Source organism: Corvus hawaiiensis, chromosome 7 (assembly GCF_020740725.1).
Source record: "Corvus hawaiiensis isolate bCorHaw1 chromosome 7, bCorHaw1.pri.cur, whole genome shotgun sequence".
NCBI lineage: Eukaryota > Metazoa > Chordata > Aves > Passeriformes > Corvidae > Corvus > Corvus hawaiiensis.
In genome coordinates this window covers 34,206,681-34,230,295 of record NC_063219.1, presented here as the reverse complement: position 1 = coordinate 34,230,295, position 23,615 = coordinate 34,206,681, and the positions used below count along the sequence as shown (strand labels likewise).

Here is a 23,615-nt window from a genome sequence, read left to right as displayed (position 1 = left end):
GTATAATTTCTTTTAAAGAAGCCACACAGTTAAACAGCAGCTACATGCATCTTTATCTTGCTTACCCATTGCCAGAGAGATTTGTGTGAGGTAACACACAAAAAGCCTGGAAATCAAATGACAAGATTTTCCCTGAAGAAAGTTAACTCTTCTTCATCCTGAAAAATGTATTTCTACTTCATAGAACTTTATGTGACGAAAAGAGTCTGATCCCTGTCCCCTCAAAGAAGTTTTAGAGTAACACCTGGGCTCCTACAACTAATAGCAAAACTCAACTCTGTACTCACTGTAGTCACACTGTAGTCACAATGTCCTTCCTGGTTCAAAGCATGCAAGGAGGGTGTGGAAAAGCACAGGAATACTGAGAGCCAACAGCAAGTTCATATTTATTGAGTAATGTCCACAATACTGTAGCTGTTTGTACATTTGTAAAGTAACGCTGATCTTCTGCTGATTCTCATTCAAACAGGTGAAGGTCACTGTAAAGCAACATTGGCACATGTGGGGTGAGGGGCCAGAGGTGACAGAGCTGTCCCCTCCTCTCCCATCGCTGACAGGGAGTGCAGGCAAATGGCCTCTGTAACCACCACTGAGTTGCTCACAGTGAAACAGCCCCAGGTGTCATTTCCATACAGCTTTGGCCCTTGCACACAGGGAAGGGTATAAAGTATCCCCACCCCTCAGTGATCCACTGCCAGCTGTCACTCAGGCTCACTGTCCACTTAGTTCTGTCTGGGAGAAGTGATGAGATCTGTTTGGACAACCAATGCCAGGAGAGCTTAGCATGAACTAGAGAGTCAACTGTACACTTTAAATAAAAATAAGGATATTTTAGAAGTACTTGAAACAGTGATTAACCAAAAAATACTGGGCTCTGTGATTATGATTAGTAATAAATATAAATTACTTAATGTTTATATATAGCAATTTAAGTAGACTAATGTCACTCGATAAAGTCTGATCCTGAAGTGTAAAGCAGCACATTCTGCATGAATTTCAACATGAATATTTGCACACAGCCCATTCAGGTCCATAATTAAGCTAATGCAAAAAAAGGAAAATATGCTCCCTTTGGACAGAGAGTTTGAAACCATTCCTGAAGCCATTCCAAACCTCCGACATGAGCTGCTACAGCCACCCCTCACGGCGGCCAATCCAAGTCCTAGGGCAGCAGCGCTCCCTCTGCAGTGCACGCCCGTCCCTCCGCAGCGCTCCCTGCCCGCGGCAATGATGAGTCCCCCGCCGCTCGGGAGGGCCCGGCAGGAGCGGGCCGTGTCAGAAGAAGGTGGTGTCCGCCGAGAAGGCTCCCGCCAGCCGGAAATCCTCGCGGGTCAGCACGCTGTACATGCGCTGCGGCAGCGCCTTGGAGTAGGGGGCGGGCCGGGGCACGGAGGTGCGCAGGATCACCTCCCGGCCCGTGGGCGGGGGGAACTCCGACTGCACCCCCTGCCTGCGCTCCTCCTGCGAGCCCGAGCGCCGCAGCTCCTCCTCCAGAGGCGGCACGGCGGGGACCTGCGGCAAGAGCACAGCGACAGTGACAGGGCGGGCTGCTGCCTAACACTGGCACTCAGAAAACTGTTCTCAAGAGGCACAGAGGAAGATTATAAATGGGGAACACATCAAGAGGCTTTATGTGTACACAGAGCAAAGCATTAATGGGATGCTAGGAAATAAAGCGAACGTAACCAGATGGAAGAACCCTCGTGTGGATGGTGAAGCTCTGCCTAGATGTTTTGGCAGTGTGAAGCAAGGGTTGTGACTGAAGGGAATGGCCCCTTCTCAGCTCCCTCTGGCTACAGGAGGCCAAGGCAGCCTCCCTTTCAAAATCATCAGTGCCACTCCTGCAGTCCTGGCAGTCACCTGCCTTTTCAGACTCCAGCACTGCTGCAGGATGGGCTTTTCATGGCCAGAGAGCCTTGCTGAAATCACACTGCAGAGCGAGTGAGACGCTGCACAAGCCCCATGGCTGCTCATTGCCTCAGAGCTAGGCAGGAGCAACGCTGATGCCTGGATACTGGAAGAAGGGTTGGCATGCCCAAATAAACATTCCCTCAATTACATATACCTATGGAAACACACACCCCTACCAAAACCCTAACAGGGTCCTTCCTAATTCAAGCATGTACAACTCTACATTGGCAATGTCACTGAGCTGTGGCAGAAGCCACTGGCTGCCCCTCGCTGCTGCCCCTCTGCTCCCAACCCTCTCCCAGGAGCAGGAGGACCCAGCCCCGCTTGGATCTGCATGCTGTGCCACAGAACCCACCAGGGACAAGTACCACGTGTTCCCACAAGAACAGCTCGAGGAAACCAACAGAGGATGTTCCCTGTGCTACACTTTACACAGTTACCCTGCTTCTTTTCCAAATATCTGTGTCCAAAAAGTTCCGTATCTTCAGGAAGTACTAGTGTTGGGGATGCAGCATCCAGCTAATTGTCCATCACTACTTTCCCCCCAAAAAAACAAACAAGTGGTGGCAACAGAGAAGAATATAAAGGCATGGCCAGATATTTCAGCATCAGAAAACATCAATACTCCTTTGAAGAAATATTTTTTTTTGGTTGGGTTTTTTAGTTTTGAGAGGGTTTTAGTTTGTTGGGTTTTTTTTTAATTAAACATTTCTCTCTCTTTTCACTACATGTTATTAGGCTCTAAAAATAAAGTGTGAATGCAGAAAAACCATTCTGGAAACACAAAGTTATTTTTATGCTCAACATGTGAACACCAGTACAGACTAAATCTGGCTGCTGCACTCTATCTACCAGAAGGTTCAGCTCTATGCAGAGAAGATGAGAGGGAAAGGAGGGACAAAGTTGGTTACCTCATCAGGAGATTCAGTCAGCTTGGAAAGGGATGAGAAAAGAACCAGTGATGAAAGACAGAAACAAAGGCAAGTCAGAGGTGACTTACAAGAGGTTAGGAGGAGACTGTAGGTTTAAGAGACATCATGCACTCAACTTCCAAGAACATGCACTGGCTATCAGAATTTTCCTGAGAAAACTCGAGAACAGAACACATTATACACAGCTCACAGAGGAGTCCAGGTTGAAAAGGTAATGAACAAGGAATTCATTCCACTTCTATTTACCAAACATGAATTATTTCTACTGAAATAACTCATGGCAGGTTAAACAGAAAGGGGGATTTGTAGCAAGTTGGTTCCTGTCCTACTAAGAATCTTAACACTGACCATCTACTAGGGGGGAATACCTGTAATCCTGCTTTAGTTACTGGTGTTTCAAACAAACAAAACCCTAGAAATTTGCACATACCCTAGGGCTAGAAACTTACTCAGTTTTGAAAACACTGCCTCTGTCTAAAGAGGCAAGTGCATACATGTGCAGATGCAGCACAGTCTTGGGCTTTACAGGGGAGTCTGTGAGGGTGGCTGGTTGGCAGGTTCAGATTTGCAACCACATTTTCCCTAGAGACTGGAAGAATATAAGAAATGGCCCAATTTTCATTCCTCAGAATAACCATGGTCTGTTTTCAGAATGGTCCTTTTTATGCTGAGTTGCAAAATAAAGATTATTACAAAAGCATCGATCCCTTTAAAGTGTTTAACACCCAATCACAACATTTTTCCAGCAATTATTTCCAAATGGGATTTCAGGCTGCTACCTCATTATTAACACTGTAGTTAAATTTGAGTTAGAAAATCTGATGCTATGAACAGGTGTAATTCTGATAGAAACTGAAGGCTGACTGCAGTCCATGAGGTTTGGAAATCAATACTTTCAGGCTAATTATTCCAAAAAGTGCTTAAGAGAAAAAGGCAACATTTACATCAGTATCAGGAAGGGAAGGGTCTCCAGAAAACAGATGCAACAGTTGCAATAGGTAAACTGAATGTAGAGTCCCACTGAAAAAGAACTGAAACTTCCTAAGCATGCTGGTTTCCACAGAAGAAATCTCAAGTATTCCAAGCATAAGCCTCAGTTTAAGAAGTTACTCCATAACAGGTAATATTATGACCAGTTTCTCTACATTTCTATGTCAAACAATCAACACTTGATCTTGCTGAGATAAGGCAGAAATTTGTGCCGTAACAGCATTACTGACGTTACCATTTCAAGTACATCAAGCATTACTGACACCTCTATCTACCCAGCTGGCTTCAATTGCTTAACATCCCAGCTCACTCACTCTTCTTTGGTCTTGCAAGGTTCTGTTATTGCCAAAATCATGTTGAACATCACAGAAAACACCTCAAGCACACTTATGACAATACATGCAGATATGCAGACAAAATACACTGGCACCATATGATAACTCATTGCCTCATTCTGGTTAAATCAGAAGTGTCTGCAGAGCGACCCAGAGCTCTCTCTTACCCTCTGAGCATTCACAAAGAGCTTGTGAATGATGCTGCCAGCAGGTCCTCTTCCTGCACCAACAACTGACACTTCTGGCTGCTCCAGGAGACTGTTTACAAATCTGATGGAACAAATGATTGAAAAGGAAAAGGGATGTTTAAACCTCAGCCAGATCAAGTGTGCTGATCTAAACCTAGAGCTGCTTCCTGTGCCAAGGCCTTCACCAAGGATCATTTGCTTGGGGTGAGAACTGGCAGATTCTCTTGGTTCTCTATTCTGAAAGTTTACGGAAAAAATTCTCCTCTCAATTACCTAAGAATGGAACCCAGGCTCCTAAAGCAGATGTATAAAATCAGCATGAAAGCCTCCATGGTGTTGGCCATGCAGAAGTATTCACAATGTGACAATTTTCTTTAGCACAAAGACATTGCTTTGGTCAGACACCACATCTCTGAACTCCCAACACGTACTGCACGAATGTCATCTCTCCCTCCCAGCACAGCAGCAAGAAGTTAACTTGGGTTTTATAACATATTAGTCACCTTGAGCAGCAAGTAAATAATCTGACAGCAGGTAGTGATGCAAGGCAGCATGCCTTGTCACTTCCCATTCAGAGCTCCTCGGTGATATGTTTCATATCAGTAAGGAGACAAGAAAACAACCGTGGAAGGGGCTATTTCATTCCATAATATTTATAGAAAATACTAAATTTCTAGTCCTAATTTTACTGCTATGGTAACAGAGTTCATCAAATATACTTTTTATATACGCACACAAAAAAAAAAAGTTAGTCCCCAGTACTGTCAAGATAAAACCAAATTCTATTAAAAAAACATGGATCAAATGTTTCCAAAGAGATGCTTAACTGGAGGAGCACTGAGGGTACCCACACACATCATCTCTAGGTAGTCCAGTGACAGGGATACCCAAATATGATTCCTAAGTATTTCTTTATTGTCACCATTTCTATCAGTCCTAAGTTTTGAAAGCACAAACAAGAGCATCAGAGGAAAAACAAAACAACACAGTGAAAAATAAGAATTGAAAAAAAACCAGTCACCTTTGTAGATCTTCTTTCTCCTCTTCATTTTCACATTTCTCTACCCCAAATTTTGCTTTGAGAGATCTTGCCCTGGCAATGATGGCTTCCACACTCATAATCTGAGCGATGATTTCCTGCAAGAGTTTAATAAAAGAGAAAATTTAAAAGTTGTCCTTTTAACATTCCCATGAACACTGCAAAAGTCTATCAAGATTTCAGCCACAGCCACTCCAAAAACCTTACTTCCAACTTCTTGTCCTCTGGACTGGGGAAACGTAGCACTTTGCTGGAATGGGATATTATCTGCTTTATAATCTTCTTAACTGAAGATATATCTTCTAGTGCTTCTATTGTAAGGAAAGAAACAAAGTTGTAATTATTGCAGCACTGTTCCCCCTTACAGATCTTAGTAATTCATTAAACATTATTTACCTTCATCCTTTACCTTGAGTACAGCTGCATGGATGATGCAAGGCAGAAGATGCCTTGCAAGGTCAGCCGGTTTCTGAACTGCGAGGTAATGAAGCACCTGCAACATTAGAAAATTTAGTATTTTAGTGATCAAAACTACTTCCCAAAGATAAGATTAACTAGGAAAGATTAATTCACAAGAATGGAACACCACTGTAAGACACGACTTGAGAGGCAGTTTTACATGAATCCTCCCAACAGGTTAGAATGAAACTAAAAATAACTGTATTAGGAAACAAAAATGTTCCTAGCACATATGCAGGTAAAAATCTGGTTTATTCTAAGAATAAGTCGAATAATTCGAAGAAATACCTAAAGTAACATTAGGTACTTTTAGGTACTTCAAACACCCTCCTGTACAGCAGCAAGAATTTCCAGTCAACCCTAAGCCATGCACGAAACAGTTCAGTAACTCCAAAAACACAGTGCAAGGATCTGTCAGTGTTTAAATGCTGCAAGGGGAAGAAGGAAGGGCTGCAGGGAGCATCACAGCCCAGACTGGCACCAGCCCAGAGCTTTCACCTTCTCAGCCTCCCTGGTGTCATCGAAGAGCCTCTTCTGCCTCCGTGCCGGGACTGGCTTTGCCGTCTCCCAGGCCTCCACCCACATGTTGCTGGGAATCTTCATCCGGGCACTCAGCTCGCCCTTAATGACTTTATTCCCCTTCTCATCAACCACCTCCTCCTCGATGTAGTCCCGAGGCGAGTACCACCTCACAAAATCCTCCAGACAACAGCCAGGATTAGCTGCCTACAGGGAGGAGAGGACAGAAAAATTGTTCCTGGAAAATCCTATGGACACATGACAGCCTGGGTAGGAGGGCAATATGGTTTAGTGGGTAGAGCACAGAATAAGAAAACTCAGGGAATTCTTCTGTCCACAGTCACCAAACTGTACAGCAGGACAGAGGGAATAAGGCATAAACCAAGACAGTGGCAAGGGGTAAAACCCACATCATCAGCAACAAAAAAAAAAAAACCTTCTCATCACCCACAAAATACACATTCACCAGTTATTTCAGGCAAGCTCTAAATTAGGCTGTTAAGATTCTACCTGGCACCTGACACATGCAATAAATAGGAATTTTCACTAAGCTTATCCCATTAAAGACTGAAAGAATCACTGGGCTGCCTAAGTATGTTTTCAGCACTGACACTGACTTTCCATCTTTTAACACTCCAGTGATAAAATTCCCCTTTTCTTCCTCTTTTAAAAAGGAACTTTAAAAATCTTCCCCAAACAAAAATAACTTCATTTTTTGTAGATGCAATATCACCACAGTTAACTACATCCATAGGTCCAGAACATAAAAAGAATCCCAGTTTTCCATCTGAGGTACCTACGAAGAGTATACTTGTGCTTCAAATTATGGTTCTGTAGTTTTACTTTGAGATTTTAGATTTCTTGCACCATATAAATAAAACTTCTACATATACCTCATATGCCATGAGTCACTGTTAATAAACTGATTACCGTTATAAATACTCTAACTGTACAGCACATTATATCCTTTTACCATAAACACTGCAATAATCAAAAAGATACTTATAGCTATTACAGAATCTCCAATCTTTTTAGTGTTGAGCTCCTGTGATGAGAGCAGTGGATGTGCTCTTAGCTCCCTCTGCAGAGCTCAGACAAGAAATGGAACAAATTACCAAAAACCACAGCTAGTCCAGTCCCAACCTGGAAGAGCTGCTTTAATTCACAACTCATCAACTGTATGTTTGATGTGTTTTTTCCCTTCCCACAGACATTGTGTAAGCTTACTGGGATGTTACAGCATAACAGACCACATCGTCATAGATTTTGAAATGTGCCGAGAGTTTTACCAGTACATTTTTATTTTCAACTTGAAACTAATTGGAAGCTGTTTTGTGGAAAAAAAAAAAAACAACTTAGAAACCTTCAGAAGTGTCCAACACAAGCAAGAGAGACGGTTTAATTAAGAAGAAAGCAATCTACTCTCCCAGAAGTGTCCAAGCAGTGCTACCTTGAAGGACTCCATGTCTGAGAGCAGGCAGGCGCTCTGCATGCGCGCCCGCAGGTGAGCGCCCTCTGCGGACGTCCCCAGCTTTGCCAGCACCTCCGACTGCTCCTCCAGCAGGTCCTCAGTCATGGGGGCTGGCTCCTGTGACATGGGAACACACAGGGTTACAAACAGCCTCTCCTGGACTCAGCCCTTAGCAAGGGAGAAGGAGCAGGAAGCTCCCTCTCACCACAAGTTCATTCTGCTTCATTTGTACTCAAAGGAAATTATCACAACTTTCTACTGCTTTAGCAGTTCAGCCTCAAGTTGTGCATCTGAAGAGAACACTAACAAAGAGAAACTAAACAGAAAATAACCTGAGAATGAAGTAACAATATAAGGATATGTCGTTAAAATGCCAAAATCCAAGCAAAATACAGGAGGTGTTTGACTGGTACAATTTTGCTGAGATGGATGAAAATCTACCCAAAGCAATGCAGAATTTTTGCTGTTGATACTGTCAGCACACAATTAATTGAGAACACTTTGCCTGACTACTCTCTGCTCATATGTTTTACCCAAGCAAAGCAACATTAATTAGAAATAATTTCTCTCAGGAGAATGAAAACCACTGCATTCTTTGTGCATAGCTGATTTCAAACTACTTTCTGTGACAGCACCACTTCCTATTTCATCCCTAGTCACTCTGGAGGAAAGCCTGTTGATGTCAGGTAACATTTCTAGTTGTTTGATGATAAACCTGCTTTAGAAAATGGCACCAAAACTGATGACTATGGCCTTTTAGATGCAAGCTGAGAAATTATAAAAAACACAAATACAGCAGCAAAACTGATCCAGTACTCTGCAAAGTCAGGCAGAAATCTCTGTGGTGGAAGGACCACAGCAGTTCCTGTTTTATAGGAAAGAAAGTAAGGAGGGGATGGAAGATGCCTCAAGAACTGGAAATAAAAAGAACCCCAAACTCAACCAAACTCTCAAGTAAAACAAAGACCATGTGAAATTAGTAGCCTCATTAAGTTTTAAAAATTAAAAACGAGGTCTTAGGTCAAGGACACTCAGCAATTTTAGCAACAGACAAGGCTGTAACCTGCAAGCTATTGGCAGTTTCACAATCCTAGGTATGAGCCACATTCTGTGTATTCTATTGCACATCTGGCTCGGCTCCTGCTCCCTCACCTGTGTTATCGGAACGTAGAGAGGCTCTCCTGGATGTAGCAGCATCAGTTTTCCATGTGGATGCAGACGACCTTCTGGTTTTAAGTTTACAGCTTCTTTGCTGCCTTCTTTTGCTCCTTTCTTGCCATTTTCCTGTCCATTTCCTTTAAGATCTTCTGTGTCACTGAGACATTCAAAATACTCCTCTTCACTGTCACTCCACGATTCCCAAGACTTGCCAAATTCTTTTTCCTTGTCAGGGTTATCTCCAGAGTGGTCTCCTCCTTTTGCACCATCACCAGAAGCACCACCAGGTGAACGATCAGACACGCTCCCCCTTTTCCCCTCATCTCTTGCTTTCTTCCTTTCAATGCAACAATTTAACATCTAACAAGTTAAAGGAACAGAAAAAAAATTGTTTAGCAATTATTTCCCTTATGGAGACAATCATACAGAAAAACTTGCAGAGTCACAGAAAAGGTCTTACAATCCTAAAAGATAACAATTCCACTGAACTTGTTGCCATAAAAATTTTCTCAAAAATTAATTCCACACCCAAAAAATACAAGCACAAATAAATCTACAACAACAATATATTTAGCTAATAATTGCTGTAATTTTGACAGTTTCCTTAGGAGAAAAATCATTCTTAAATTTGGGATATTTACCTGAAGTTTCTGATGCAGTAAACAACATCTCAGATCTGGAGAGCCATTAGCTAATCTAACAAAAGGTAGAAGTGTAACCATTATCAATGATAAAGTTAAATCTTTCACACACATGTGGTCTTAAATCACATGAAATCTAAAAGAGTGACAAATACCCACACTGAACCCACTCCCACCATTTCAACTATACTGCTCTTCTATTGTCTCAGTAGACAAGCCCAGAATTTAAATTACATGTATTTCCCAGGAGTCATTTCAGGAGCTCAGAGATCACTCACACTAGTGTGAAACACCCTGCATTTCCTGGTCAGTTTTCCAATTGGAAGTTGAAAAAGTAACTGCTTTCAAACATGAATTAAGCATCTTTGACTGTACTTTTAAAACTGCAATGATACAGTGGAGTGACTGCTATATATTTCAGCTTCTATTTTATCTGCTAGTGTACCCATTTTAAAGTACAAACTAGTGATTAAATGACCAGTCTGTCACATTAACAGAAAACCCCAAACCCAACCAAAATACCGCAACCCTAAAAGTAGGGTATCTTATTGCTCTACCTCATCTTGAGAGAGCCCTTGGTTTGGTCTGCCACAAACTCTGCTGCAGCAGACATAACCTGGAAGGGCTGGAATATCTGCAAAGGCCATTGCACCAGCAGGAACTTGGAAAAGCGTCCTTAGAAGAAAGGTGAAACTACACCACACTAACTTTTTTCCCCCACCCTCACTCACACAGTGGAGTGAATCTCCAAACTGAGCTTCCCCAGGCATCTTGTAGTTTTCAAAGGAGGACACAGATGCTTTTCCCTACTCCCTGCCCTTTTTTGCCTTAAGGAAGCAGGCTAATAAAAACAGAGACAGCATTTGCAATTAAAAACCCTCCAAAACTGTCTGTTTCAAAGTCACAGTGACCTCACTCAGTTCCTGGAACAAAGAACATTTTCTTTGACAAAGGAGCAACAAGAACAACAAATCTTACCCTGGAATAAGGTAGTTGTTCTCCCATCTGTAACGCATTTCCAGCACAAACTCTTGCCAAAGATGTGCCACTCCTTTGACTCCTCCATGGTAGAAGTTTATCATACAAAGGCATAAAGCTAATTTGTATGTCAGACTGTCAGATGGAGCAGACTTAAACTGACTGAAGAGATTCTAGGGAAGAAATAAAAGAAAGCAAGAAATACAGAAAAAATGGCATTTTTTTCCAAAATCATGTGATCTCTTTCCTGTTTGCCAGTGGAAGCAGTTAAGCAACATTTTAAGCTTAAAAGATACCAAAAACTACAGTCTTTGGAAGAAAAAAGGAATTACAAGGAAATGAAAATCATCACTATTTCTGCCTAGAGATTCCACAAAGATAAATTCCTCTTTCAAAAAGTTACATATTACAAGATGTAGGGCAAGCACAGCAAAGTCTTTATGAACACACTCTCAAAATTGCTTTCTCTTGTGTCACTCAGCAAAACTTACATAATCTTCATTCTCTGGAGGAGGATTGTTTCCTGCTGAAGTGCTGGCTCTGTTTTCAAACCCATCTGCGAGTTTGTCAGCAGCATCAGGAAATAAGAACTTGAAGAAAAAAACATTAACCTTCCATCAGTACGGTTTTCCTGCTTTTCCCACTTTCTCCATAAACCTACTGCTGGCTTCATACCAGCACTCCCTATAATTAAAACTGTTGGCAGAGTTCAGAGATCAGTTTTAGCTCACTTACAGTACACAGACTTGTAACAACTCGGGCTGTCTCAAGAAGCTGATAAATGCAGTTCAAATACTGGAACTGACATCAGATATCTTTAAATCTGCCACAGGCTATAAACCAAATGCATCAGTGGCAGCATGAAGTCCATGGGCTCTCTGAAGAACCCCATGTGCATGGACAGCTCACTCACCAGGAGAATGGTGTTCAGCACGTCATTGTTCAAAGGAGACTCATCCACACCTCTGTGCTTGCGGATCTTTTTCTTGGCACTGTGAACCATGTTTGTCACTGATAATTTGGGGATTGGGACTGGTGCTGGCTCTGTGAGCTTCGACAGCGCGTGGGTGATATCAGCAACCTCTAGCAAATGAAAGAAAAGCAATCAGAACAAAATCAAACACTAGACCATGTCTCTTTAAAAGTTCACCTGCCTTATTCACAGCCTATTTACCTTGTATTGAACTTTAACCCTTGTGAACCAGAGCTACACCTCATCTGGCAGGTACCATGCCTGACATTCACGGTTCTTGGCAAATACAAGCAGCAAAAGGAGGTCACAAATGAGTCACAGACTGTCCTTGATTTAGTTCACCAAATAAAGTGTAGACTGAGCTGGCTGCAGACAGTGCCTGCTACCTGCTGTAGTAGCACTGCTACTGTGGAGTTACCAACAGAGTATCCCAAAAGCCTGCTGAAGACTCAGTGTTTAAACCTTGTTCTTACATCATATAAATAAACACACTGCAGGTAACAAAGACTGCTCAAGCATATGCTAAAGCTTTAGATAAATCTTAAATAAATCCTGTATTAATCACTGACCTCATATAGTGTAAGCACAATTCTGTTTTAGAGTCCTCAGGGAAATTTCTCAAATCAAAAGACTGGGTTTTTTTCAGAGTTGCTGCTGGTGAACTTTAGATTGTCTCTTACAATAAACTGAATTAATACTGTTATAAGGAGAGCAGACAACTATAAGTGAATAATTAGATATAAGTGAATAATTAGCAGCAGCCTGAAAAAGCTCATCCTGGCAAACACTTCAGGAAAACTAGAGCTAAGAATGGCTAAAGAAACTGCATGTCAAGCACTATGAGTAATACACACACACTCCTCAATCTAACACCTTTTTAAGCTCTCTAGCAAGCTCCTTCAAAACTAAGATCAAGTATAACCAAGGAAAATACATTGATACAGGCTATATTTGGAGGGAAGAAGAGGTGACAAGCAGCAGCAAGGAGGTGAAGGTTCACTATATACAGCAAGAAAAGCAAAAGAGAGGGACAGAGACATCAAAAAGATGGCAGTATTTATATGGTTGGGATAAAGTCTGACTTGTTGGTCAGATAATTTGGGGAGTTTTCATTGTTTTTTTCCTTAAAATGGAGAAGATGAGAGCAAAGCCTTTCAAACAGATTAAAGGCTGTCTAAACTGGTTGTTACATATGTACTAAAGAGTACATCAAAAAGGAGAAAAAAATCGAAAAAACCAAAAATACATAAAGCTATACAAATAGATCTGATGCGTCCTCAAAACCAACTCTTGTACATTCTAGTAAAATTTTAAGCTTTTATATTCCTGTAAAAAGAAACAGCCCCAACTATAACAGAGGCAATTGCCCCTCTGGATGCTAAACTTGTCTAGAATTCATGAGAAATTTCACCACGTAGCCCTGGCCAGAAAATTCCCAGGAGTATTACAGAGAATGTGCAAGAGTTATAAACACCAATCTGAAGTCAAGATAAGGGTACAGGGAAGGTAAAATAACACAAACCAATTAAATACAAATAACAAAAATCAACTGGATTTTAGTTTTACCTCTTCCTTCCTCCTCAAATGCAGGCCTTCCAAGTATCTCATCAGTTGACTCCTTCCGACGGCAAAGCTTGAAGAATTCAGTAAGGAAGTCACCTGTATGAGGAACAAAGCTTCTGAACTCAGCCAAAAATCTCACTGAACAATGAGCCAACACTCAAAATTATGCCCCAAGGACAGTAATTTTTATCTTTTCATCTGAAAGAACATCTGATAATTTGTTCTGAAGCACAAATATCTTAAACCACACAATTAAAGTTTAGGTGAATGCACACCCAGGCAGCTCTGGGCCATCTCTCCAGAGCACAGCTCTGTCTGCAGTTTAATCCACTTCTTCACCCAAAGCAGATGAAACTTGGAAAGTTCTAAAGCCCTCTTCCCCACAGGCTTAAAGGCAGGGACAGACAAGAGAGCACAGCTCTCCAGAAGTACTAATCCTCCCTGTCAGACAGGTTGATTGAACTAAGGAGATGAATACATGCAGAACACAATAAAATGGGAAGATTCTAGTAAATCTAAAGTTTCTTAGAACACAGAGAAAATTCTTCATCTCTGGAACCTGGTGAAATAACAACAGCAATGAATTTCACCGTACACAGACACAGAGTAAACTACAACAGAAACTTAAGTATTTGCAAAGCTTGTGTTCTTGAAAAAGAAGCCCAAAATACTGTCCACTCAAAAAAATAAGGGGAGTGAGGAAACAGAGGCCATCAGGTAATCAGCAATTAAACTCTAATTTCATGACTTAGTAGTTTTTGTTTAAAAGCTGCAAGAGAAGACAGGAAATTCTGATCTCTTACCCAATAGACACTGAGGGTTATCTGCTTTTCTGACTCTCACAGACCACTGGGGTGCTTGAAGAGGATCCAGGTCACTTGGGGGAAAAAAAAATTTAAAAAAGAGAAAAAGAAAAAAAGAAAAGAAAAAATTACAAGGAAAAAAAAAGAAAACCAAATGCCAGTATAAGTATTCAAAAGATGAGTATCAAACTCTCAATAAATATCATGTCATAACCAGTGAGATCATGGAAGCCACAATGGGCACCACATTACACAGGAGAACATGACAAACACTGAAATGCAAGTAAGAGTCCGTGTTCTCATGTATGTGCATGACATGAACAAGAAACACATGAGAACAATTCAGTTAGACCTGTCTTCCTTTAAAGTGTATTAATCTTGAAAACTCATTTCTGCATTAAGAAAGAAGGAAAAAAACCAATGGGGTTTATTGTTTAAAGTATCAGTACACACTTCTTCCTCTTTAGCAGAAAACCATGATGATAGTTTTTGGGAGAGGGATGTCAAGCAGTGAATTCTTTTTACCTTACATCCTCCACTATCATCTTTACCAAGAAATATGCGATACACAAAATTTTCAAGTCTGACATGAGAATATGCTCAAAAACAGGAGTTCATGTTCTGCTGAGATTACAACACAATAATATTTTCTCACACAGAAATGCATTTCAGAAAATTTTTTCCAAATGAGATGTTCTATCAGCTGACATTAACATTCCTCAGAATGGGTTCTTTTTCACATGCAAAGCCACACAGTGTTTGAGATGACACTAAAATGCAGTAGTGAACAAAAAAAGCACATTTGTAGATATTTGCAACTCAGACAAGATACTTACGAATAAACATCATTGTCGACAATTATCCCTTCTGCAAGGTGAGGCCATGTTGTAGCTAAATGCAGTTCACTGAAACAAAACAAGATTTCAATCTTTCAGTGCTAGCAGAAAGTGTTCTCTCCATCACAGTTCATATTTTAAAAGGTATTTGTGATAGCTCCTATTTGATTCCCTCTATGTATTTTGCTCTCCAGTAAGTTTTCTCACTGCATACATGAGAGCAAGTCCAACCCTTGAACAAAAGCACATCGTTTTTAAGGTTTATCTTGAGGTATATTTAAACATAATAATTTCAGAGATGAATGGGGTACTGCAGAAGTTTACAGTAAAAGACATAAGAGCTTGAACTATGAATATCATTAGACAATTTTGCAAATGGTCTTATTTGCTATTAAACCATTACCCTTCACAGATGTTTCTGCTGTACTTGAATAATTAAAAATCTGTTGGACATGCTAAGTAGTAGGTAGGCAAAGCTAAGATTGAAATAACACACCTTTAAGTCCTCCATTAAGGAAGTTATAAAACAGTTTCCTGAACTCTTCTCTTACCTAATAGGATCTTCACAGGCACCAAATGGTAACTTCCCAAATTCCAGGCCCCCAACTTCTCCCCCAACTAGAGCATCTATATCTGGAGAAAAATCAACATGTTTTCCATCTAGAATTTATGGAACATTTGAAGCAGCATATCATCTTCATTTCACAGCAAAGACTGTAACATGTAGGATGACCAGACAATAGCTGAGCAGTTTAGGTAATTGAGCCAGGAAAACACAATCCTAACATAAAGTCGAAGTAATTGCTTCCAAGAGAAACTGGGAAGTGATCATGAAACAGGACATTCAGAGGGACAGATAAAATTATTGTAATTCATGTTGAGGGAAGGTTATTCCCTTCATACAGGCAATGATGATAGCTATGAAGACAGCCCTAAAGATTCAAGGTTGATACAAGAACAGACACAAAAGTGCCACAAAAATACTTGGGCAGGAAATCAGTTCTAAGCAGAAAAGGAAGATTCTGGCAGAGCAACTCTGCAGAGTGAAAAAGTAACTACTTTTAAAAGGTTTACAATTTTATCAAAAGAGGACTTAATCAAAAGATCTTGGAGATTCCATGTAATCCCAGATACTTATAAAGACGCCTCCCAGCATCCTGAGGAACTTCCCATGTCATATCCTTCAAATACATAAATCAAAAACAGCCTCCACTGAACAAAAATTGAAGTGGATAATAATAATAATGTATTGTAATGCCATTATAATAATGCTGTTATAGCATCTGATCTGCAATTTTAACTGCATCTGGCAAACCATTTACAAACAAAACAAGTGAGGTATTAGCACAGATAAAGTATCTGGATAACTTAACTACACAATTGCTTCTTCAGAGAAGAAAAAAGACATTTCAATTCTTTGGTTTTCTTTGAGAAGAGCTAATTGAGTGATGGTATAAAAGTTACGGGCCTAGTTCTTCCCAGGGAACATAAATCCACAATTGCACGTACCAACAGCAGAAGAACTGATACTGTCCATTTACAGTTTCTGCAACACACTTTGACACTGGCTCCCTTAGCCAGAATGCTCTAAAGGAGTAGAAGTTATTCAAACTGCTCAAATCAAGAAATATGACCAGAGTGATACAATTCATCCATGACAAACCAGGGATCCTGACTTAGTGAATAACTATGGCAAGGCAGAGAGAGACTACAGAAAACAGAGTTTGTGTCTGCAGAAACAATAAAAAGATGAAATCTGTGGAATTCATTTCCCAAGTTCTTTAGGTAAAAGAGGAACTATCATTTAAAACAGCACTGATTTTCTCTCTCTAAAAAGCAGGACTCTCTTTAAATATATGTTCAACATACATTCCTTAGCTACAGAGCACACAGACTCAACCCCACTGCACACTTCTTCAAAACGTAGGATTTTGATGAGTGTACTTTTAAGCAAAGGAAAGCCAAACAATTAGATAACCAGACCAAGGCCACATAAGTTCTGTGTCTCCAAACGTACCCTAAATACTTCAAGCTTGTTATGTAAAACTACTACCAAGTCAAGAAAATAACTTGGGCATTTTACCTGCTCCTCCACCTTGTACCTAAAACATCACATCATTAATAAAATGGATGTTAAGGAGGAACTAATATCTACCTTTTTCCTATGGGTTTGTTTACCTTTGATAAGTTTATCATTTATTTTCTGCTACTACTTGTATAGAAATAGGTCTGTTAAAAACAAAACCTTGATTTTGATTTGTCCTCAAGGAGGACAGTGTCACTATCAAGCAACAATATGAGAGATCATTTTGAGAGTACCAAATGAGTAACTACTCGTTTTTCCTAAACAGCATTGCTATGGCATAAACTTATCAAGTCTGTTCTAAATACTTTAAATTTAAGACTACATATTATTTCCCACCCTTTTTTCTTTCATGCAAGACTACTAGAACAAAAGACTTGTTCAGAAATTCTTCCTGCATTAAATTTAATACTGTGTCAGCAACAATAAAAATCCAAACCTTTACCTCAAGTGAGGTCCATATAATATTTTCTGCTTTTCCCACTGTTAATACATTTAAATAGTGAAGTATCAAAATAAGGTAGTTCATGGAAATAATTGACAAATACTCCCACAAAGTATTAGCGTCTACTAGAACCTGAATCCAAACATTTCCCTAAGAAATTCAGGGCAGAGTTCTCAGATTCATAGTCAGTCAACCTTCTCACTCCAAATAGATACCACCATTTTAGAAACATCACTGTATTTCTAAATGTTGACTAACCCTCATGTTTCCAGGCACAGGCCTCCCCAAAACACCTGTCCCGGCCATGAGCCACAGACAACTTGAGAGCAGCTTTAAGCTGGCTCACCCATCATACAGAGTGGTATTGGACTGACATTTCCTAGTAATGCAGAAAATATTTTAATTCTTCTGGCAAGACACACAAACACTTTCTTTAGCACTGACTGTTTATCTGAAAACAAGTTATTCTGAGGACACAAGTCTCCTACCTGGTGGCTGCTGTGGCCAGAAGTACTGCTGCCAGTCCTGAAGCACATATGTAAGGCGAATAGCCATGCTAACCGGAGGCAGGGGTGTTAAAGGGCAGCCCTTCAAAATATCAGAGAACAAATTCAGTGTAAAGAGTAAATCCTCTCAAACACTCTAGGGCTCGAACATAAATTCTATATAACACCAGTTTTACACTTACAATCTTGGTTTTGAAGATGTCCAGCAGCCCTGATAAATGGGTGTACTGGCTCGGCACCTTGCGCAGATGAACCATCTCGAAGTCGGTGCGAACGCCTGGGCCCTGGCACTCCCCCACGTACATCCGGCGCCACTTCTGATGGATTTGCACAAACAGTGGCACCTGACTGTAAAACAGGAGTACTTAAAATGTCCTGCTGTCTTGTAGTCTCTAAAACTAGCTGAACATTCTAGCATAATTTCAACATAATTTCACCCTTCAGAACATACTTTCTCTTAGAGGAACACATTTTAAAACACTTAATAGGTATCAAAGAAAAATACTGTTAATGTCATCATTAAACAGAATGCCTAACAAATTGTCAAGTCAGTCACAACCCTATCCAAGACTTCACTTACCTCATTTGTAGTCTACATAATTTTTGAGGAAGATTAAGAAGCTATTGTTACTACACATAGGGAAGAAACCCTCTTGCAAAAGTGGTGTTTCATCAATTACCAATTATTCCAACAACTTCTAGCAGCTTTAAAGGCCTGTAAGGTTTTTAAACAATAATGAAAATAAACAAAACATTGATTCAATCTTTATACATGGGGATTTTTTTCAATCCTTCTCTAACAGTATTACAGTGCAAATTCAAAAAACCTCTGAATGTGTGTCTTGGGGTGACTTTATGATATGTATCCCATATTGCTGCCCTATGCCCAGAAATTAATTTTGTGCCTTTCTATGCCTTTAAACTGAGCCTGAGAGGGGGGAGAGAAAAAACCAAGCAAACTCTTCAAAGCAGTTTGCAGTTTGTTTTCATGTTTCAAGGACACAGAGATACAGACTCCTCTTGCTTCTAACAGCAGAGGTGGGAGCGGGAGGAAGCACCCGGCTTGCTTGCTTTCTCAGCTGGCTTTCGGGCCCTTTTTCTCCAGAGAGAGACAGAGTTGAACTTTGCTTTCCTGGGACTTTGGGGTTTTTTTCCCTTCTTCTTTTTTTGGGCTGTTTCAACATCAGAACACATCTGGAGAGTTCTCCACCAAGGCCCGGAGGTGGGCCCACCCTGTCCCAGCTCCGAGGAGGGAGGAGAGAGGCTACCTATGGAAAGACTCTGAAATTTCCCCAGGTTTCTCTCAGCAGAGTGAGAGGTTTTATTATTTAGCATTATTATCCTCTTCTGGTGTGTTTGTTAAATAAATAGTTTTTCTCTCTTTCACTTTCCTTCGAGGAAAATTTCTTTTTTCCTGAACCTGGTGGGGGGAGGGGTGATTGTAACCTGCCTTCTCTCACAGGATATATTTCCAAATTTGCCCAAACTGGCACAATGTGTCTTGCTAACAGTTTAATACTTTTTCCTCACAAATGCAGTATGCTAGAGTTTTACTGGGACATGTAAATAGGTTTATGCTTTCACCTACCAGCCAGTGTTGCCCAGTGCAATGGAAATGGAACTCAGCAAAAGGTTACACTTGGATTCACTAACAACAGCATCGTTATTTGCAGCCGGAGCAATAACCACAAACTCACGTAAGCCATACCTTGAGAGACAAAGAGAAAAAAGCACATTTCTAGTCTCTGGCATGCCAGCTGAAATACAATTTTTAAAAAATACTGTGACCTGGAGAACCTAATCATCACCAACAGATTGTGGAATCTGTTAATTTGATCCAAGTATCCCTTTTTTTCGAGAGGTCAAGAACTGAGTGGGCATGGAACGCTGCAGATCCTGAAATCACAAACTACCTGAGCTTAACAGCATTCCAACACTGTAATGTGTTTGACTGGGAGGACTTCCAGGTCTGGGAGGACTTCCAGGTCTAGCAGTCCTGAGTTCTTCCAGTTTATATTAATAATGGCTGAAAATGTTTATACACAAAACCAATCTCTCTAGAAGCAATGCTATTATGTGCTCAAAATTTGCATTACTAAGAATGTAGTTGCTGTTTCTTAAGGTGGCGCAGCTTTCCCTTTTAAGAATGCACCTAAATATTACACATATAAAAGCTTAAATATGAAGTTGAGACAAGTCGTTTACCCAAGTAAGGACAGGCCCGCTATGGTGGGCTTTTTTTGCACTCTTTTCTTGTGTCCAGTACAAAGAATCATTTTACTTAAGTTTTAACTTTGAATTGAAAAAGAAATATGTAACTGACTGTGCCAGATTTTCCAATTGTTATGCTCATTTGCAGTAGAGATGAAAGGAACACACATACCATCTCACCAGACAGTGGGCTCGAGGAGGAAAGTCATTGTTCATGCACAGCAAGTCCTGCATTGGCAGAGGAAGGGCATCTGTGACAAAAATTGATACATAATCAATGTACCACCACATCCAGCTCACTTACAACTGGCTTGTATTAGCACTGTGTGAATGCAAAGCAAGCTAAAAGCAGAAATGTCAGATCACGCTCATCAGACCTCAGAAACTCTCACACAGACACAAATCACCACTCTGTGGACTCCACATTCTGACACTGTCTTTTGTCATTATCCTTACAGCTGCGGAAGGAAAATATCAGGTACCTTCTCCCAACTCTTCTTTCCCATCTTTGTCACTGAGTTCTTGTACAAGATAATGATGGGTTACCGAGAATTTGAAGTCTGCAAATGAAATTTCATCCGATTTCTCTTCCCATGTTCCTGTGGTGAATATACCCTGCATATAAAAAAAGAAATTATCCCATAAATTTACGTTAACATTCATTAGTCTTTAAAAGTATATTGCCTACATGATCAATAATGTTTATTCATGTATTTCTACTGCCTAATAGCTAAGCATGATTTAATTTCAAAAGCAGTTCTCAAAGCTCTTCATTATAAAGGTAGCTGGATGCTAAAATCCATGTTGCCAATAATCGTGTTCATTCCAAAGAGCAAATATCATCTTGCAGTCTTCAGAACTGTATGGTAGTAAAGATTTGCATCCTCCCATTTGCAACTACACATCTGAAGCATATGCACCCTCAGCTTTGCCCAGAGACAGCAGTTTCCCACCCAGGATTTTATCTGTATCTAAACCATTCTGTGCAAGTATTACCTTGATATTTACTTTCACTAACAAATGATTATTTTTATCTATAACTTACAAAACATCTGTAAGGATAATTAATGTTTTAACAAAAATACAGCATGGGAACATCTAAGAAAATCAACATCACTGCTCTTACTAAAACAAAGCAACTTGGTCAACCCTTTGATCTTAAAGGGTGTTAAGAAGAGAGCTCTGGTCTAGAAAAGAAAACGTAGGAATACAGGGACAGCTAACTTACAGTTCATTAGGTAACATGAGTTTTTATTCTAAATACTCTCTACCTGACTAGAATGAAAAGCAATAAAATTCCTCTGGAAACACAGCAGCCATTCCATACAAACCAGCTGAATTTATCTGCATTACTATGCAGAAGAGCTCAGCAATTTCCTCTGCATTTCACAGGACTGAGAAAGCATCACAAAGGCTCTAATTAGACTCTGAAAAAAATCTCTCCCATCTATGAGACACTCTGAGTCACAAGTAGCACTGTGCAAACCTCAGCCTGTAGGAGAGGTGCGACAAAGGCACAAGACAGGACAAAAAGATTCCTTAAGTATTTAGAGCAGCTTCAAGCACGTTTCCAGATTCAAACTGAAAATAAAAAAAATCAGCCCTGTGTGAAGATGCACCTTTGTCAAGGAAACAGCCTGTTTGGCAGATGGGCCACCAAAGAATTTACAGCAACTGTTTGTCAAATTGACACTTCGACAGGTGAAATTCCCCAATAAAGTCATTATCTGCCACACCTAAGAAAACAGTAATAGATGAAATACATGTGTGCATTATTGTATTACTAATAAGCAATTCAAATGCTACAGGAAAATTCAGAAGCAGTAACTGACCTTCTCTAGAGGCCTGCCTGAAGAAACCCCAATAAGTTTCCAGTCATTCAATACTTCTTCTATTTTTGAAATAAATCTGTTAGGGAGGGAGAAAGGCATTAATATTTGCTAAACATTAAACTTGTATTATAATTCAGTTACATAAAAGCAGGCAATATGTTTTCCTACTGCACTGTGGAATCCCTTAAAAACCCTAAAGAACAATCAAACAAAAAAACCCCACAACAAGTATCACAATAAAGCCAGAACAATTGCTTCCTTGTACAAATAAAACAGTCTTCCTATGCTGAAACTTCATATGACAGTTAACTTTTAGCAACTACTATGAGCATCTTTTGACTGTTTTAAGAATCTCATCTTTTTATTTTTCTGGTATTTCAGCATATAACATTTAACTCCTGTTTCACTGTTCACAGATAAATAAGCATTTGCAACAAAACTATACACTAAGTTCAGATTTAAAGCGCAGCACTTTAAATTTCTTGTCTCCTGTCATAAACACCACCACTGGAAAAAGCACTTAGAAAATAATACATTCACAATGCAAGAGCGTTCTTCACCTTAAATTTCTTTGTACATTGTTCTGCCAACTTTTAAAGGCTTCAGCTACGAGATGGCTGTCTTAATAATCAGACAGCTACTTAGAAAACACATAAGCCTTCTGAATGTATATTCTAATCCCTTGCAAACAGGTATTAAACCAGACCTTTCACTAAGTTCAGAAACAGCTCGACTAGAGCCTCTTAACCCGCTCCTCGGCCGCAGCCTGAGCCTAACGCGGAGCAGCCGGGAAAAGGCTCCGGGTGCTCCCGGCTGGAGGCACCGGCCGTGCCGCAGGGTCCGGCTGTCCCCGGCAGGAGCGGCCCGGCCGGGCTCGGCGGAGCCCCCGCGTCACCCCGCGCTGAGCGAGGGGCGCGCCAGCACCTACCTCTCCCACTCGGAGGCGGTGGTGAAGTCCGTGATCTCAAACACCTCCGACTCGGGCTACGGGGAGAGAGGGGGAGAGGCGGTGAGCGGAGAGAGCAGGAGGAGAGAGCGGGACAGTCGGGGAACAGGGAAAGAAAGAGAGGAGTGGGGCACTCACTTCACTGTCCGCCGCCATCTTGCGCTCCTGCTGCCCCCCCCAGCGGCGGAGGCTGCCGGGAACGTGGTGGAGGGCGGTGCCTCCTCAAAGCCTGGACCTCCCTCACAGCCCCTTCCTCCTGGGCTCCCTCGCGGTCCGGCTCCTCCGCGCCGCCTGGGTTCCCCTCATGGCTCGTCCCGGCGGGGCTCACGCACAGCCCAGCTCCCGCCTCCCCGGGTTCCCTGCCCCGCATCCCTCCTTCCCGGCCGGCTGCAGCCCCTCACGGAGACGCTCACGGGCGCAGTCGCTTCACAACGGCGCGAAGCTGAGGCGCGGGCTGCTCCCACAGATTCTCCGGCTCCATCAGGATCAGCCGAGACGGGCTCCCTCAGATGTACGAGTAACACAGCCCTTGTCAGCCAGCCGGGGGCTGAGGTCTCCCCCCGGACTGGTGTCCCGCCTAATCCAAAGCCTTCCCCCTCGCTTGTATCACGCGGGGGACGGCGACAAATCCCTCTGGCATCCAGCAAAGCAGCTCCCTTAAACACCCTTTTAACTCAGCTTGAGCCCCACTCTACCTCTTTATCCCGTCTCGTCCCTTAGCACGCTCTATTACTTAAAAAAGAAGAGGAAATAGCCTTAAAATCTGCGGCTAGAAAGGAGATTACAAATATTCGTG

The 23,615-nt window shown here is 41.2% G+C and overlaps 1 protein-coding gene across 3 annotated transcripts; it reads right to left on the bottom strand.

The window, feature by feature from the left end:
• Positions 1-367: 367 nt before the first annotated feature.
• Positions 368-23,349, bottom strand: RAB3GAP1 (RAB3 GTPase activating protein catalytic subunit 1). Of its 3 annotated transcripts, XM_048309190.1 has the most exons (25): positions 22,958-23,347; positions 22,802-22,857; positions 21,874-21,949; positions 20,524-20,656; positions 20,214-20,292; positions 19,419-19,538; positions 18,013-18,178; positions 17,813-17,912; positions 15,348-15,429; positions 14,797-14,865; positions 13,961-14,034; positions 13,161-13,253; positions 11,535-11,704; positions 11,113-11,211; positions 10,622-10,794; positions 9,644-9,698; positions 8,997-9,362; positions 7,824-7,961; positions 6,353-6,580; positions 5,792-5,888; positions 5,603-5,706; positions 5,378-5,493; positions 4,336-4,438; positions 2,823-2,843; positions 368-1,512 (listed from the first exon to the last, which is right to left on the bottom strand). In XM_048309190.1, exons 1-25 carry the CDS (start codon positions 22,973-22,975, stop codon positions 1,276-1,278), a joined length of 2,973 nt encoding a protein of 990 aa, XP_048165147.1. In that variant the 5' UTR covers positions 22,976-23,347; the 3' UTR covers positions 368-1,275. The 3 variants fall into 3 exon arrangements, with proteins under 3 accessions (XP_048165147.1, XP_048165148.1, XP_048165149.1); XM_048309191.1 differs by lacking the exon at positions 2,823-2,843 and having other exon boundaries at positions 22,958-23,121; XM_048309192.1 differs by lacking the exons at positions 368-1,512; positions 2,823-2,843; positions 4,336-4,438; positions 5,378-5,493 and having other exon boundaries at positions 5,681-5,706; positions 5,805-5,888; positions 22,958-23,349.
• Positions 23,350-23,615: the final 266 nt, after the last annotated feature.

Coding starts and splice junctions, on each gene's coding strand:
- RAB3GAP1 (XM_048309190.1), bottom strand. Junction 21,950..22,801: donor ACCGCCTCCGAGTGGGAGAG/GTAGGTGCTGGC, acceptor CCTCCCTAACAG/ATTTATTTCAAAAATAGAAG. Junction 7,962..8,996: donor TCTACGTTCCGATAACACAG/GTGAGGGAGCAG, acceptor CCCATGTCACAG/GAGCCAGCCCCCATGACTGA.